The 17,500-nt window shown below is 33.9% G+C and overlaps 1 protein-coding gene across 1 annotated transcript; it reads left to right on the forward strand.

Annotated features, from left to right (window-relative positions):
• The first annotated feature begins 13,405 nt into the window (after window positions 1-13,405).
• Window positions 13,406-17,303, forward strand: LOC109207089 (GDSL esterase/lipase At2g31550). Its single transcript, XM_019369974.1, has 3 exons — window positions 13,406-13,739; window positions 14,526-14,794; window positions 17,029-17,303. Exons 1-3 carry the CDS (start codon window positions 13,406-13,408, stop codon window positions 17,041-17,043), a joined length of 618 nt encoding a protein of 205 aa, XP_019225519.1. The 3' UTR covers window positions 17,044-17,303.
• Window positions 17,304-17,500: the final 197 nt, after the last annotated feature.

Genomic DNA, 17,500 nt, shown 5'->3' on the forward strand with positions numbered 1-17,500 from the left:
CCTCGCTGACCCTTAGATAGAGAAAACAAACAATAAAGAACATTAAAATGAAGAAAGAAAAATCAGACAAAAAAAAGAAGATAAAATGCAGAACAAATACCATGATCAACACCATCAGTAACTCCCTCGTCAGCTAGCACGTCATCTTGATTCACTTGATTGACAAAGTCAGGAACAACATCGATTGATAGCCATCATATTCGCAAGACCAGATGTATTGTCATCAGACACTCGCTGATGAATATAATAACAAACAATAGAAAGATAAGGCGTTGAGTGATGATTCAGAGAAGGCATAACTATTGAGTGATTTGATTTTATCAGTAAACAATTACCTTAGAATCAGTAAAATCCTCCCTCTTTGCTGGTTTCTTCTATTCAGAAAACTGAACACTTTTTCAAAGGAAGAAACTACAATAATTGTTGAGTGTCGTCACTGTATCAGTCAACTACAACAAAAAAAAATCAAAAGCAAATCAAGAAACATGTTTATAACCCAAAACCATGTATATACAAAAGTACTGATAAACTACAGAAAAAGCTAAAGGTCCAGTACCTTATCCAACAGCACTCCTCAACTTCTCAACTTCAGCATTCAACAGATCAATGCGCACCAAAGGATCATAACTCGGGTTATTTCATATCTGAGGAAAAGGTCGTTTAGACTGCTGCTCCGTATTCTGAGGATAAGGTCGTTTAGACTGTTGCTCCATATTCTGAGGACAAGGTGGAGATGCAGCGATAGAAGAATCATCAGTGTTGAAAGGCAGGCACACAGAATCCCCTGATGCAACATCATCGGCATTAACTTCAAAAAAACGTGTTCGATGTTCAGAGTTGACATCTTTCACGGAGTAGGGGAAATGTTCCTATAGTTCAACTACAAGAAAAGAAACTGGATTACAATGGTAGAAAAAGGAATTGTAACATATTCATAAATATACATACAGAAAAACTGAAATAATATATGAAGAGTATATGGTACAAAATGTTTACCTTGTCGATACTACACATGATCACCCCGCCGTCAAATCCGCGATATTTGGAGTTTCAGTCACTTTCCAAAAAATGCGTGGACATTTGTTCCAACGCGAACAGCGTGATGCTTGTCAACAATAGAGCAACGCTCAAAAAACCATACTTGTAATGCAAGTGGCAAACCTCCAAGCCTATACATTGTCAAATAGTCACACTGCTCTGTCCTTGCCTTAAAATATCTTCAAATGACTTTTTCCCCAGCATACGTCTGATATTGACCACTTTTAATGATATCAAAATCATCTTTGTTGATACCATGATTATTGGCATCTGAGAATATGAAATTATGGACAAACACCATCAAGGCCATCTTGAACGCATCTTCGTCCGACTTCCAGTCCTTTTTCTTGAAGCAATCAAGAAACTGCCCCCTAGTTATAGCCTTTTTTCCATCTCCTGGAAAATACTCTTTTAGCAACCTATTAGCATCTGGTTTGTCATAGAAAGTGGCGTTGTCGTCTACACACTTCAAACCAGTGATAACAACAAACTCTCCAATGCCAAAACGCAACAACAACCATTAATTGCACCCACAACTTCCCTTTCACGTCCTGGGACGACTTCCCTCAATAATATACAATGAATAAGTTGATTTTTGAATTTTAAATTGAGGGAGGTCCAAGAAGTACCCAAACAACTAGCACGGAACATCTGAAGCTAGTGCTGTGTCAGTCAAATTTATTGTTCAAAATGCTCACAATCTCAGATCTCGGTGTGGGAGCTAATCCTATTGTGGAAATAATCAAATGGTTGTAATAAAAGTCCCCAACCTTGCATAAGAAAAAATAACAAGAAATAGATCAGGAACAAAAACTATACTAAAATATTTTATAAAAAAATATATAAATAAGTATAGCAGAACTTGTATAAATAGGTATAAACAGCTGTATAACTTTGTATAAAATTGTATAAGATGTATAATTTACTAGCAACACAGGGAATACCTTCAACTTAGATTTTCTCTCATTCAATTTGGAAGCGAATAGCCAAACCTTTGTTCTTTCGATAATGAATCAAGGCCACTATCACCATCTATCCTTGATCTTTCTCCTTTTCGGTTTAACATTGCAGCCTACATCATCTTTGTTAACCAAATCAACTTTCAGCTTTTCTTTTAATTTTTGAGGTCTCCCACATTTCTTACTCCGTATTCTAACAATGTTAACCGGGAGTAGGAGTATTCTTGTTTGCGACCAATCACTCGAGTGCTCCCTTGTTGCAACTTTTTTGGAGGAGGAGGAGACTCAAAATTATCATCATCGGGATCCCGGACATGTGTTTTCGCTTCAGAACAAGGTGGTGAGGGCCAAGTCACTCGATGATTTAACAGGAGTGGGAGTATTTCTCGTTTGCAAATGAGTCATCCGACTGCTCTCTTTTGCGAATTTTTAGGAGGAGCAGGAGACTCAAAATCATCACAATGTGGCGCCTGGACATTTACATTAGATTCAGAACCAGGGCTTGAGGGCAACTCCCTCAATCTTTTCGCATAATCTAACTTAACGCCTTTTTTAGCAATCTTCATTTTGCTTTTAGAAGCAACTACTTTTGAGCGCATTTTCTACAATAAACCAAACAACCAAAGCTTTAAAAAATTGAAGACAACTGAAGGAAAACACAAAAATTAAACTATAACAAAACTCAAAGGTTAACCAAAACTAAAGGCCATGAACACAAAGCAGAGGCCAATTTTTCCCAAATTTAACCAAAAAAATAAATAAAAAATCTATCCTAAAAGTCGAAATAACAGAGCATGCAAACTAAAACATCAAGTTTAATCCTGAATGAAGATAGATGGAACACTAAAATCAACACGAAAAACACAGCAACATTGTAAGAAAATAGCATAATCAGAAAAAGCAAAAAAATTAAAAATAAAACAAAATTCAAAACCAAAATTGTGGTATAAAGCATAGAATAAAACGGAAATTACCTGAAATTAAGATTAAAAGCTCAAAAAATTAGTTGAACCCAACAATGGAGGTCGGTTATCGTCTGAGAAAAGCCTGAGAAAGAGAGTCTGAGAAAAACGTGAGGAAGAGAGAGAAAGAGAAACAAAGAAATTGAAATTTAAAAAATTTAAAATGGTTATTTTGAGTTGTGGCTACCGGGTGTAAATAATTTTCATAAAATATACAACATGGGCTAATCCTGGTAAAGGCTTAAAATATGGGCTATTTTCGAGTGGGCTGTCTGGCCCAAGTGATATATGGTTGTAATTTTGCTTTACTGTTTACCTTTTCTAACTAGTATACATAAATGATACGCTACTTATATATAATGACAATATATATTATACATATATTATGCATCTCTTGGATATTTTTAGTTTAGGGGGAAGTACACTAATAGCCAATTTTAGGACTGGCTATTTAGGACTAGAGGTACTTATTTGTCTTTGAAAAAATTGAACTGAAAAAACTGAAATTCAGGACACATTAGCTAATTTATGAATAATAGCCTTTAGAATGACTACCTGTCGTCGTTTCTAGTTTATTTTAAGAAAAAATTACGTGACACATCCAACATTTACATTGTATTTATCATTTGTAGGTCTTACTTTCAGCAAATTTACCATTCGTAACTATATTTGAATTTTATAGCAAATCCATGAAATAAGAAATTAATTGTTTTGAACTAAAATAAGAGCAATAAGCTCTTGTAGCTCAGTTGTTAGAGTATCCTCTTAGTTAGCAGAGGTCTTGAGTTCGACTCTCATCACAAGAATATATTTTTATTTCCGATGTATTTTGTATTTCGTGCGTTATTCATTGTATACACCCATGTATACAGTCTTTACGGCGTTGTACCCTTCATATGCACCCTTGTATTTCGCCTTGGTTATACATTTGATACATATTGTATTCGTTGCACGAATGAATATGATTGTGCGAACAAATACAGTTGATACACATTGTCGATACAAGTTTTATCCGTTGTATACACTTGTATTTCGCCTTGGTTATATATTTGATAATATTGTATATCATTGCACGCATGAAGACAATTGAGGAACAAATACAGTTGATACACATTGTATTCGTCGTGCAAACGAATACAGTGATTACACATTGTATTCGGCGTTGCCAAACGAATACAACTGACACATGTTGTATTCGTTGCGCATTTGAATAAAAATGATACAAGTTAGTAGTAATTGAATAGTAGCTACGGATGATAATAAGACAATTTATAATTACTAGGCTCTAAATTATAGTTGGTTTATGAAAATTCCTCTTATTTTAACACTTCAATTAAGAAGTAGAAATAGCGTGGGATAACCACTTTTAACATGGTATTTAGTTTTTATCCAGTATTTTTAGTGTTGAGCTAAAATAGCTACTACTCTATTAAAATTAATACTAAAAGACGTTTTTATCCTTTCTTCATAAGTGCTGTATAAATATTAAGGACATGGTTGTCCCTTAACATTACACTGCACACATGAAGTTAAGGACGCCATGTCCTTAACATTTACTGCACATATGAAGTTAAGGAATTGACATGACACTTTGTCTCCTTAATATTACACAGCATTCATTTAGGGGTGTTCATAAAAATCCGAAAACCCGAACCAAACCGAAAACCAAACCAAACCGACCAAAAAAACCGATACTTTTTGGTTTGGTTTGGTTTTGGTTTTGAAATTTTAAAAAACCGATCAAATTTGGTTTGGTTTTGGTTTTAACTAAAAAAACCGAACCAAACCGAATATAGGAGTAGCTATTTAAATTTATTATTACACCTATATATAGGTATACTTTTATACAAGTTTTAAAAATTTTATAGCAAATATTAATCGTTTGCACTTTTAGTACAGTTCTTTACCTTTACATTCTAGTTTAATTGGTAGTTTTTTTTGTTAAGTGTAAGAATCTATTTCATGTAAAAAATAATATATTTTAATTGATTCTTACTTAAATTATTCATCACTATTTGATTCAATTATCATCATATATATCTTGGTAAATAATAGATTTCTCAAAGGGCAATTGATTTGATAGTGTTACGTTGAAAATGTGGTCGCCGAAATGTGTATTTGGTAGTGTATGTCTTATATTTAAGAAAAAACCGATAATAAATAACACGAAAAACCCGAACAAACCGACAAAACCGAATCGAGAAAAAAACCGACTTAATTGGTTTGGTTTGGTTCTAATATTTAAAAAACCGACTTACTTGGTTTGGTTTCTTTTTAGGGAAAAACCGATCCAAACCGAACCATGAACACCCCTAGCATTCATGAAGTTAAGGACACCATGTCCTTAATATTTACCCAACACTCGTTAAAGTTAAGGACACTATGTCCTTAACATTTACACTGCATATATTGAAGTTAAGGACATGAGGTCCTAAAGGTTTAACAAAAAGGTGTAAATACAAGTTAAGGACTTATGTCCTTAACATTTATTTACTGCACAAATGAAGTAAGGACGCCATGTCCTTAACATTTACACTGCACATATAAAGTTAATGACATGACTGGACACTTTGTCCTTGATATTTACACAACATTCATGAAGTTTAAGGACACCATGTCCTTAAATATTTGCACAACACCCCATGTCTAGCGCAGGGGTTTTTTCGTCCGAGCGGATACAAAATTTATTAAAGCAATGGCTAAAGAGTAAATACATTTTAAATATGTGGTAAAGATAAAGACATTTCTAATTAGTGGCTAATGTTACACTTCCCCAATTAAGAATCCATCATTTGAAACGGCCTTCGAAATGCTAGCCCAACCCAGCCGCACATGGGCCGTGAGCTAGCCCGTGGACCACTGTCCTAAATCCATTGTTGTTACTAATCAAATGATGTCTGTTCTCTTCTAGTCTTCTTGCAGTGAAGGGTGAGTTAAAAGGCCATATTAGTAATAAAGGCAAATGAAATTAAATTCCCAGGACCCATACTTATCTCAATTGATCAATTACTGCATTAATTAATCTATTGAATCAAAGTAATTACTCCAAAAAAATGTAAGTTATGGTTTCCTTAATTTCATTAAAAGCTTGAATTCACCTGTTTCAGCATAAATGCTCAAAAGTTCCATTAATCCAAAAAAGAATGATTTCTCAATGGCAAATTCCCTTCTTTTAATTTTACAACTTTTATGTATTTTCTCAAGAACTGCCACTGCCCACATACCAAAATTTCCTGCTATTTTTGCCTTTGGAGATTCATTGCTAGATTCAGGCAATAACAACTTTATTCTAACTCTATTTCAAGCCAACCACCCACCCTATGGACAATCTTTTCCTAATCAAGTCCCAACTGGAAGATTTTCCAATGGAAAACTCATTTCAGATTTCTTAGCTTTTTCTCTAGGAATCAAGGACACTATTCCTCCTTTTTTTCTGATCCCAAATTTACCAGTCGGTGAGCTCAAACAGGTGTCAGTTTTGCTTCTGCAGGTACTGAACCACTTAAATTTTAATAAATATTAAATTCTGAACCATAATTTTAAAAATATTAGTACGTTTAATTTTTACTCCCTTCTCCTCCACTTTAATTGATATTTTGGCTTTTTTGTGATCCACAATTAGGAGTGTCAAATGGACAAGTCGGGTCGAAAACGGGTAATTAGAAACGCGACAAATTGTCCTACCCGACCCATATTTAGTACGATAAATAACGGCTACACCAGAGGATAATATAGGTATAACCATATTATCCATGACTTTTTGCCATATGATCATTTTTTGGGAACATTCTTAGTCTCCCTAACTTGAGGAACTCTCAATTTGAGGCTTTACAAAGGTATCCCATTGGTTTATCTATTGGTTACCCATCGGTTATCCATTTTCTAAAATGGATAATATGGTTCTTATCCATATTTGGCCCGTTTTTAAAAAGTTTATTATCCAACCCATTTTTAGTGGATAATATGAGTGGTTTAACTAATTTTCTTTTAACCATTTTGCTATCCCTGTCCACAATATTTGATTTTTTTCGGATATCGAGAAGGAATTAATTCTTTTTTCCAAAGTTGCCATTAGAGTAAAGAGCCTTAGAGTATTTGTTGTATTTTCAATGAACAATTAAGGTTAATATGGTTAATTTTTATTATTAGTTAAGGTTAAAAGGTGAATTTCTTAATATAAGTGAAAACAACCAAAAAAAAATGAATTACATTGGACCGAAAGAAGTAAAAACTTTATAAAGTTAAAATTCATTAAATTTAAATTTTGGATTGGCTTTCAGGTGCAGGTTTTGATGATTTGACAAACGTTAAAACTCAGGGAATTCCAATTTTCACACAAGTGGAGAACTTAAAGAAATATATTGAAATTCTAAAAGGGGTTGTAGAGAGAAAAAGAGGCTTTGGACATAATTAAGGATGCTTTAGTTATAATATTATGGCAGGAAGTAATGACATTGCTTAAGTTTTGAATAATGGATTTCTAAGAAGTCTTGAACTTGGTCTAAGTGGCTATCAATGATTTCTTGCATCAAAGGCTTGAAAATTATCAAGGTTAATATTCTCTTTCAACTTCTCACAAAAATGTTGATCTCAATATTTTCTGTACAAGATCGTTTTGCTAATATTTTAAATGTAAACATATCTTTTATTTTTTTTCTTCCTAACCTACTTGTCATAACGGCCTTTGAATTGGTCACTATTTTGACTTAGACTTGCCACATCATTTTGCACGTGCAGAGGCAGAGCCACGATTTCAAGCTTATGGGTTCGGAATTTTAATTGCGTTAAATTACTGGGTTCCTAAACTAATAATATATATATACTCAATGAATTTTTTTTTGAGACAAATATAGGATTCGAACCAAAGCTGTTTGGATCGCGCTCCGCACTCTAGCTCCGCCCCTGAACACGTGTCACCATCTTGCTGCCCTTTAATTTGTTGGACATGCCATGTCACTTGAGTACGTGATATATACATGTTTATATCATGCGTACTATTCCATAGGGGCGAAGCTAGCATGCAGGATATAGGTTTGGTCGAACCCATTAGCTTTGGTCTAAACCATGTATTTGTCTTTAAGAAATTTATTTAAATATGTTCAAATTTATTATTTTGAACCCATTAACTTAAACAAAACTATAATCCTAAACCCATTAATCTTCAAATCGATCATCCCATGCATCTGCCTCTACTATTTCTATCCATTCCAAATGCAATAGTGGATTAGATTTCGGTGTGAATTTGGATATCACAATTTTACTAAAATTATAATTTTTTTATATATATTTAGAACTATAATAAAAAGTATTATTAAATGCAAAGCGATCCTGCACTATGATGTATGGATGTCGGAAACAATGCTAGATAACATGGGCCTGCCTCCCCTGGGATCTAACCCTGCTCAAATGACTGCAAAATTGAGCTTTGATCGTCAGTGTATTCAAAACCTGAATTCAGAAAGCTCAATCTCTTATAATCAGAAGCTTAGTGAAATATTGCCTTCGAATTCAGGGCACATTTCCAGGGAGCAAACTTGTGTATGCATGCGAATCTATACAGCCTTTGATTGACATGAACCCACTAATCCTCAAAAAATATGGTATTATTCCCCATTCGCAAAATACTCTCTCTTTTTTACTCTAAATCCCAAATGTAGCACACAGCCTCAACTGTTGACGACACTTTTACAAGTTTAACTCTAACTTTGAATACTCAGAGTACCTAATACAATTGCTTACTAGAAAGCTGAAAGGTACAATATGAAAACCTACTACAATTGAACTAGACTTAGAATAAACACAATGATGAAACTGGTTCTTCTATCTTAGTTCATGTAGCTTCGGACGTGCACACTTGTATCTCGCATATGTTGCTTGCAAATCAGACTTGATCTTTTTGCTCTCAAATATGCTTAACTTCTGCTTATGTGCATTCACCTGTAAAAGAGAACAATCGGCGACTTCCCTCAATAATATACAATGAATAAGTTGATTTTGAATTTTAAATTGAGGGAGGTCCAAGAAGTACCCAAAACAACTAGCACGGAACATCTGAAGCTGTGTGTCAGTCAAATATTGGTTCAAAATGCTCACAATCTCAGTCTCGGTGTGGGAGCTAATCCTATTGTGGAAATAATCAACTGGTTGTATATAAAAGTCCCCAACCTTGCATAAGAAAAAATAACAAGAAATAGATCAGGAACAAAAACTATACTAAAATATTTTATAAAAATATATAAATAAGTATAGCAGAACTTGTATAAAGAGGTATAAACAGCTGTATAACTTTGTATAAAATTGTATAAGCATGTATAATTTACTAGCAACACAGGGAATACCTTCAACTTAGATTTTCTCTCATTCAATTTGGAGCGAATAGCAAACCTTTGTTCTTTCGATAATGAATCAAGGCCACTATCACCATCATCCTTGATCTTTCTCCTTTTCGGTTTAACATTGCAGCCTACATCATCTTTGTTAACCAAATCAACTTTCAGCTTTTCTTTTAATTTTTGAGGTCAGCCACATTTCTTACTCCGTATTCTAACAATGTTAACCGGAGTAGGAGTATTCTTGTTTGCGACCAAGTCACTCGAGTGCTCCCTTGTTGCAACTTTTTTGGAGGAGGAGGAGACTCAAAATTATCATCATCGGGATCCCGGACATGTGTTTTCGCTTCAGAACAAGGTGGTGAGGGCAAGTCACTCGATGATTTAACAGGAGTGGGAGTATTTCTCGTTTGCAAATGAGTCATCCGACTGCTCTCTTGTTGCGAATTTTTAGGAGGAGCAGGAGACTCAAAATCATCACAATGTGGCGCCTGGACATTTACATTAGATTCAGAACCAGGGCTTGAGGGCAACTCCCTCAATCTTTTCGCATAATCTAACTTAACGCCTTTTTTAGCAATCTTCATTTTGCTTTTAGAAGCAACTACTTTTGAGCGCATTTTCTACAATAAACCAAACAACCAAAGCTTTAACAAAATTGAAGACAACTGAAGGAAAACACAAAAATTAAACTATAACAAAACTCAAAGGTTAACCAAAACTAAAGGCCATGAACACAAAGCAGAGGCCAATTTTCCCAAATTGTAACAAAAATCAAAAAATAAAAAATTCTATCCTAAAAGTCGAAATAACAGAGCATGCAAACTAAAACATCAAGTTTAATCCTAGAATGAAGATAGATGGAACACTAAAATCAAACGAAAAACACAGCAACATTGTAAGAAAATAGGCATAATCAGAAAAAGCAAAAAAATTAAAAATAAAACAAAATTCAAAACCAAAATTGTGGTAAAAGCATAGAATAAAACGGAAATTACCTGAAATTAAGATTAAAAGCTCAAAAAATTAGTTGAACCCAACAATGGAGGTCGGTTATCGTCTGAGAAAAGCCTGAGAAAGAGAGTCTGAGAAAAACGTGAGGAAGAGAGAGAAAGAGAAACAAAGAAATTGAAATTTAAAAAATTAAAATGGTTATTTTGAGTTGTGGGCTACCGGGTGTAAAGTAAATTTCATAAAATATACAACATGGGCTAATCCAGGTAAAGGCTTAAAATATGGGCTATTTTCGAGTGGGCTGTCTGGCCCAAGTGATATATGGTGTAATTTTGTCTTTACTGTTTACCTTTTCTAACTAGTATACATAAATGATACGCTACTTATATATAATGACAATATATATTATACATATATTATGCATCTCTTGGATATTTTTAGTTTAGGGGGAAGTACACTAATAGCCAATTTTAGGACTGCTATTTAGGGACTAGAGGTACTTATTTTGTCTTGAAAAATTGAACTGAAAAACTGAAATTCAGGACACATTAGCTAATTTATGAATAATAGCCTCTAGAATGACTACCTGTCGTCGTTTCTAGTTATTTTAAGAAAAAATTACGTGACACATCCAACATTTACATTGTATTTATCATTTGTAGGTCTACTTTCAGCAAATTTACCATTCGTAACTATATTTGAATTTTATAGCAAATCCATGAAATAAGAAATTAATTGTTTTGAACTAAAATAAGAGAGCAATAAGCTCTTGTAGCTCAGTTGGTTAGAGTATCCTCTTAGTTAGCAGAGGTCTTGAGTTCGACTCTCAACAAGAATATTTTAATTTCCGGTATTTTTGTATTTCGTGCGTTATTCATTGTATACACCCATGTATACAGTCTTTACGGGTTGTACCCTTCATATGCACCCTTGTATTTCGCCTTGGTTATACATTTGATACATATTGTATTCGTTGCACGAATGAATATGATTGTGCGAACAAATACAGTTGATACACATTGTCGATACAAGTTTTATCCGTTGTATACACTTGTATTTCGCCTTGGTTATATATTTGATATATATTGTATTCATTGCACGCATGAAGACAATTGAGCGAACAAATACAGTTGATACACATTGTATTCGTCGTGCAAACGAATACAGTTGATACACATTGTATTCGGCGTGCAAACGAATACAACTGACACATGTTGTATTCGTTGCGCATTTGAATAAAAATGATACAAGTTAGTAGTAATTGAATAGTAGCTACGGATGATAATAAGACAATTTATAATTACTAGGCTCTAAATTATAGTGGTTTATGAAAATTCCTCTTATTTTAACACTTCAATTAAGAAGTAGAAATAGCGTGGGATAACCACTTTTTAACATGGTATTTAGTTTTTATCCAGTATTTTTAGTGTTGAGCTAAAATAGCTACTACTCTATTAAAATTAATACTAAAAGACGTTTTTATCCTTTCTTCATAAGTGCTGTATAAATATTAAGGACATGGTGTCCTTAACATTACACTGCACACATGAAGTTAAGGACGCCATGTCCTTAACATTTACTGCACATATGAAGTTAAGGAATTGACATGACACTTTGTCCTTAATATTTACACAGCATTCATTAGGGGTGTTCATAAAAATCCGAAAACCCGAACCAAACCGAAAACCAAACCAAACCGACCAAAAAAACCGATACTTTTTGGTTTGGTTTGGTTTTGGTTTTGAAATTTAAAAACCGATCAAATTTGGTTTGGTTTTGGTTTTAACTAAAAAAACCGAACCAAACCGAATATAGGAGTAGCTATTTTAAATTTATTATTACACCTATATATAGGTATACTTTTATACAAAGTTTTAAAAATTTTATAGCAAATATTAATCGTTTGCACTTTTAGTACAGTTCTTTACCTTTACATTCTAGTTTAATTGGTAGTTTTCTTTTGTTAAGTGTAAGAATCTATTTCATGTAAAAAATAATATATTTTTAATTGATTCCTTAAATTATTCATCACTATTTGATTCAATTATCATCAATATATCTTGGTAAATAATAGATTTCTCAAAGGGCAATTGATTTGATAGTGTTACGTTGAAAATGTGGTCGCCGAAATGTGTATTTGGTAGTGTATGTCTTATATTTAAGAAAAAACCGATAAATAACCGAAAAACCCGAAAAACCGACATAAACCGAATCGAGAAAAAACCGACTTAATTGGTTTGGTTTGGTTCTAATATTTAAAAAACCGACTTACTTGGTTTGGTTTCTTTTTAGGGAAAAACCGATCCAAACCGAACCATGAACACCCCTAGCATTCATGAAGTTAAGGACACCATGTCCTTAATATTTACCCAACACTCGTAAAGTTAAGGACACTATGTCCTTAACATTTACACTGCATATATGAAGTTAAGGACATGAGGTCCTAAAGTTTAACAAGAAAAGGTGTAAATACAAGTTAAGGACATTATGTCCTTAACATTTATACTGCACAAATGAAGTTAAGGACGCCATGTCCTTAACATTTACACTGCACATATAAAGTTAATGACATGACTGGACACTTTGTCCTTGATATTTACACAACATTCATGAAGTTAAGGACACCATGTCCTTAATATTTGCACAACACCCCATGTCTAGCGCAGGGGTATTTTCGTCCGAGCGGATACAAATTTATTAAGCAATGGCTAAAGAGTAAATACATTTTAAATAGTGGCTAAAGAGTAAAGACATTTCTAATTAGTGGCTAATTGTACACTTCCCCCAATTAAGAATCCATCATTTGAACGGCCTTCGAAATGCTAGCCCAACCCAGCCGCACATGGGCCGTGAGCTAGCCCGTGGACCACTGTCCTAAATCCATTGTTGTTACTAATCAAATGATGTCTGTTCTCTTCTAGTCTTCTTGCAGTGAAGGGTGAGTTTAAAAGGCCATATCTAGTAATTAAAGGCAAATGAAATTAAATCCCAGGACCATAACTTATCTCAATTGATCAATTACTGCATTAATTAATCTATTGAATCAAAGTAATTACCAAAAAAATGTAAGTTATGGTTTCCTTAATTTCATTAAAAGCTTGAATTCACCTGTTTCAGCATAAATGCTCAAAGTTCCATTAATCCAAAAAAGAATGATTTCTCAATGGCAAATTCCCTTCTTTTAATTTTACAACTTTTATGTATTTTCTCAAGAACTGCCACTGCCCACATACCAAAATTTCCTGCTATTTTTGCCTTTGGAGATTCATTGCTAGATTCAGGCAATAACAACTTTATTCTAACTCTATTTCAAGCCAACCACCCACCCTATGGACAATCTTTTCCTAATCAAGTCCCAACTGGAAGATTTTCCAATGGAAAACTCATTTCAGATTTCTTAGCTTTTTCTCTAGGAATCAAGGACACTATTCCTCCTTTTCTTGATCCCAATTTACCAGTCGGTGAGCTCAAAACAGGTGTCAGTTTTGCTTCTGCAGGTACTGAACCACTTAAATTTTAATAAATATTAAATTCTGAACCATAATTTTAAAAATATTAGTACGTTTAATTTTTACTCCCTTCGCTCCACTTTAATTGATATTTTGGCTTTTTTGTGATCCACAATTAGGAGTGTCAAATGGACAAGTCGGGTCGAAAACGGGTAATTAGAAACGGACAAATTGTCCTACCCGACCCATATTTAGTACGGATAAATAACGGCTAACCAGAGGATAATATAGGTAACCATATTATCCATGACTTTTTGCATATGATCATTTTTTGGGAAAATTCTTAGTCTCCCTAACTTGAGGAACTCTCAATTTGAGGCTTTACAAAGGTAAAAGTTAGACCCATTGGTTATCTATTGGTTACCCATCGGTTATCCATTTTCTAAATGGATAATATGGTTCTTATCCATATTTGGCCCGTTTTTAAAAAGTTTATTATCCAACCCATTTTTAGTGGATAATATGAGTGGTTAACTATTTTCTTTTAACCATTTTGCTATCCCTGTCCACAATATTTGATTTTTTTCGGATATCGAGAAGGAATTAATTCTTTTTTCCAAAGTTGCCATTAGAGTAAAGAGCCTTAGAGTATTTGTTGTATTTTCAATGAACAAATTAAGGTTAATATGGTTAATTTTATTATTAGTTAATGTTAAAAGGTGAATTTCTTAATATAAGTGAAAACAACCAAAAAAAAATGAATTACATTGGACCGAAAGAAGTAAAACTTTAAAAGTTAAATTCATTAAATTTAAATTTTGGATTGGCTTTCAGGTGCAGGTTTTGATGATTTGACAAACGTTAAAACTCAGGGAATTCCAATTTTCACACAAGTGGAGAACTTAAAGAAATATATTGAAATTCTAAAAGGGGTTGTAGGAGAAAAAGAGGCTTTGGACATAATTAAGGATGCTTTAGTTATAATTATGGCAGGAAGTAATGACATTGCTTTAAGTTTGAATAATGGATTTCTAAGAAGTCTTGAACTTGGTCTAAGTGGCTATCATGATTTCTTGCATCAAAGGCTTGAAGAAATTATCAAGGTTAATATTCTCTTTCAACTTCTCACAAAAATGTGATCTCAATATTTTCTGTACAAGATCGTTTTGCTAATATTTTAAATGTAACATATCTTTCATTTTTTTTTCTCCTAACCTACTTGTCATAACGGCCTTTGATTGGTCACTATTTTGACTTAGACTTGCCACATCATTTTAGCACGTGCAGAGGCAGAGCCACGATTTCAAGCTTATGGGTTCGGAATTTTAATTGCGTTAAATTACTGGGTTCTAAACTAATAATATATATATACTCAATGAATTTTTTTTGAGACAAATATAGGATTCGAACCAAAGCTGTTGGATCGCGCTCCGCACTCTAGCTCCGCCCCTGAACACGTGTCACCATCTTGCTGCCCTTTAATTTGGTTGGACATGCCATGTCACTTGAGTACGTGATATATACATGTTTAATCATGCGTACTATTCCATAGGGGCGAAGCTAGCATGCAGGATATAGGTTTGGTCGAACCCATTAGCTTTGGTCTAAACCATGTATTTGTCTTAAGAAATTTATTAAATATGTTCAAATTATTATTTTGAACCCATTAACTTAAACAAACTATAATCCTAAACCCATAATCTTCAAATCCCGACTCTGCATCTGCCTCTACTATTCTATCCATTCCAAAATGCATAGTGGGATTAGATTTCGGTGTGAATTTGGATATCACAATTTTACTAAAAAATTATAATTTTTTTTATATATATATTTAGAAACTATATAAAAAGTATTATAAATGCAGCGACTGTATGATAGTGGATGTCGGAACATGCTGATAACAGGGCTGCCTCCCCTGGGATGTATACCTGCTCAAATGACTGCAAAATTGAGCTTTGATCGTCAGTGTATTCAAAACCTGAATTCAGAAGCTCAATCTTATAATCAGAAGCTTAGTGAAATATTGCCTCGAATTCAGGGCACATTTCCAGGGAGCAAACTTGTGTATGCCGATTTATACCAGCCTTTGATTGACATGAACACTAATCCTCAAAAATATGGTATTTTCCCCATTCGCAAAATCCTTTTCATTCTATTTGTGAAATATTCGAGTTTTATCCATTAATATGTATAAAGTTTACATGCATAGCATGTTCTTTAATTGAGTAATTTGTTCATACTTAACGTAAATACTTACAAAATTTAAAAGATAGAAAGTCTTGAATGAGGTAAAACAAGCTTTACACTATCTCAAGGTCACTTGGAAATTGATTACATGCAAATATTTAGACTTTTGCCTATATCACTTAATTAAAAAGATAACTAGAAGTAATTTCACACCTAGAAAATGAAGAAAAAACCTTGGTATAACAGGTTAAATAATATTAATGGTGCAAAAACCTCTAATATTTTTTTTAGCATAATTGGCCTGTTGTAGCATTGTATGGAGCCGAGTGTTGGTCAGTCAAGAAATTTCATGTGCAGAAGATAAAAGTAGCAGAGATGAGGATGTTGAGATGGATGTGTGGGCATACCAGGAAAGACCGGATTAAGAATGAAGTTATTAGGGACAAGGTAGGTGTGACCCATGTGGAAGACAAGTTGCGGGAATCGAGGCTGAGATGATTCAAGCATGTGAAGAGGAGTTGATGCCCAAGTGAGGAGATGTGAGAGGTTGAACATGGGGGGTCAGAGGAGAGGTAAAGGGAGGCCTAGGAAGTACTGGGGGGAGGTGATTAAGCAAGACATGACACTACTTCAGCTTACCGAAGACATGACCCTCGATAGGGAGGTGTAGAGGTCGAGGATTAGGGTTGTGGGTTGATAAGTAGTCGTGAGTCTCTTCTAGTCGCACTAGTAGTATTAGTACTAGTCTTGTATTCTCCTATTCCGAGTTCCTTCTTGTTAAACATTGTGGCATTATTGGCGGTAGTTTTCGCACTTCTCTTATAGCTTCGTATCCCTAGTTTCTTTGCTATTACATGTTGTGCTTTTTGTTTCTGTTATCTTATTTCCTGCCACTGTTACTGTTTGTTTATTGTGTCTTTTTCATTGTTCTTGAGCCGAGAGTCTATCGGAAACAACCTCTCTTCCTTCATAAGATAGTGGTAAGGTCTACGTACACGTTACCCTCCCTACACCCTATGTGTGAGATTGTACTGGGTTTGTTGTTGTTGTAATTGACATGTTGTAACAGATAAACCTGTACGATGGGTTAGAAATCCTTTTCATTGTAAGTGTATATATATATTTTTTTAATTTTTTTTTTTGTTTACAGGATATTTGGAAGTAGGGAGAGGATGTTGTGGGACTGGGCTATATGAAGTTGGATGGCTATGTAATCATCTAACTCCAATATGCTCAAATGCAAGTCAGTTCTTATATTTTGATGCTATTCATCCAACCGAGTTGGCCTACCGCTCCATCTCTGACTATTTCATGACCACTGCCCTTCCTCGATTTTTATAATAAAACTAGTAGTCGTATCCGCGCGTTGCGCGGTCAGTATTACAAAAATATTAATTAAATTAAATTATGATCGGGCTTGTTTGATCATATTAGATTGTATGCTTTAATAAAATTCAATTGCCATCTTACTTATCAACGATATATCCAATAATGAAATCTCTATTAAATCAAAGGTACTTATATATTTAGTGAATAACTTTTTTGTTCTATATTTTTTTTATTATATTAACCGATAGTTTTTATTCGCATTCTTTTTGTAATATACGAGAAGATTTATGATT

Source organism: Nicotiana attenuata, unplaced genomic scaffold (assembly GCF_001879085.1).
Source record: "Nicotiana attenuata strain UT unplaced genomic scaffold, NIATTr2, whole genome shotgun sequence".
Taxonomy (NCBI): domain Eukaryota; kingdom Viridiplantae; phylum Streptophyta; class Magnoliopsida; order Solanales; family Solanaceae; genus Nicotiana; species Nicotiana attenuata.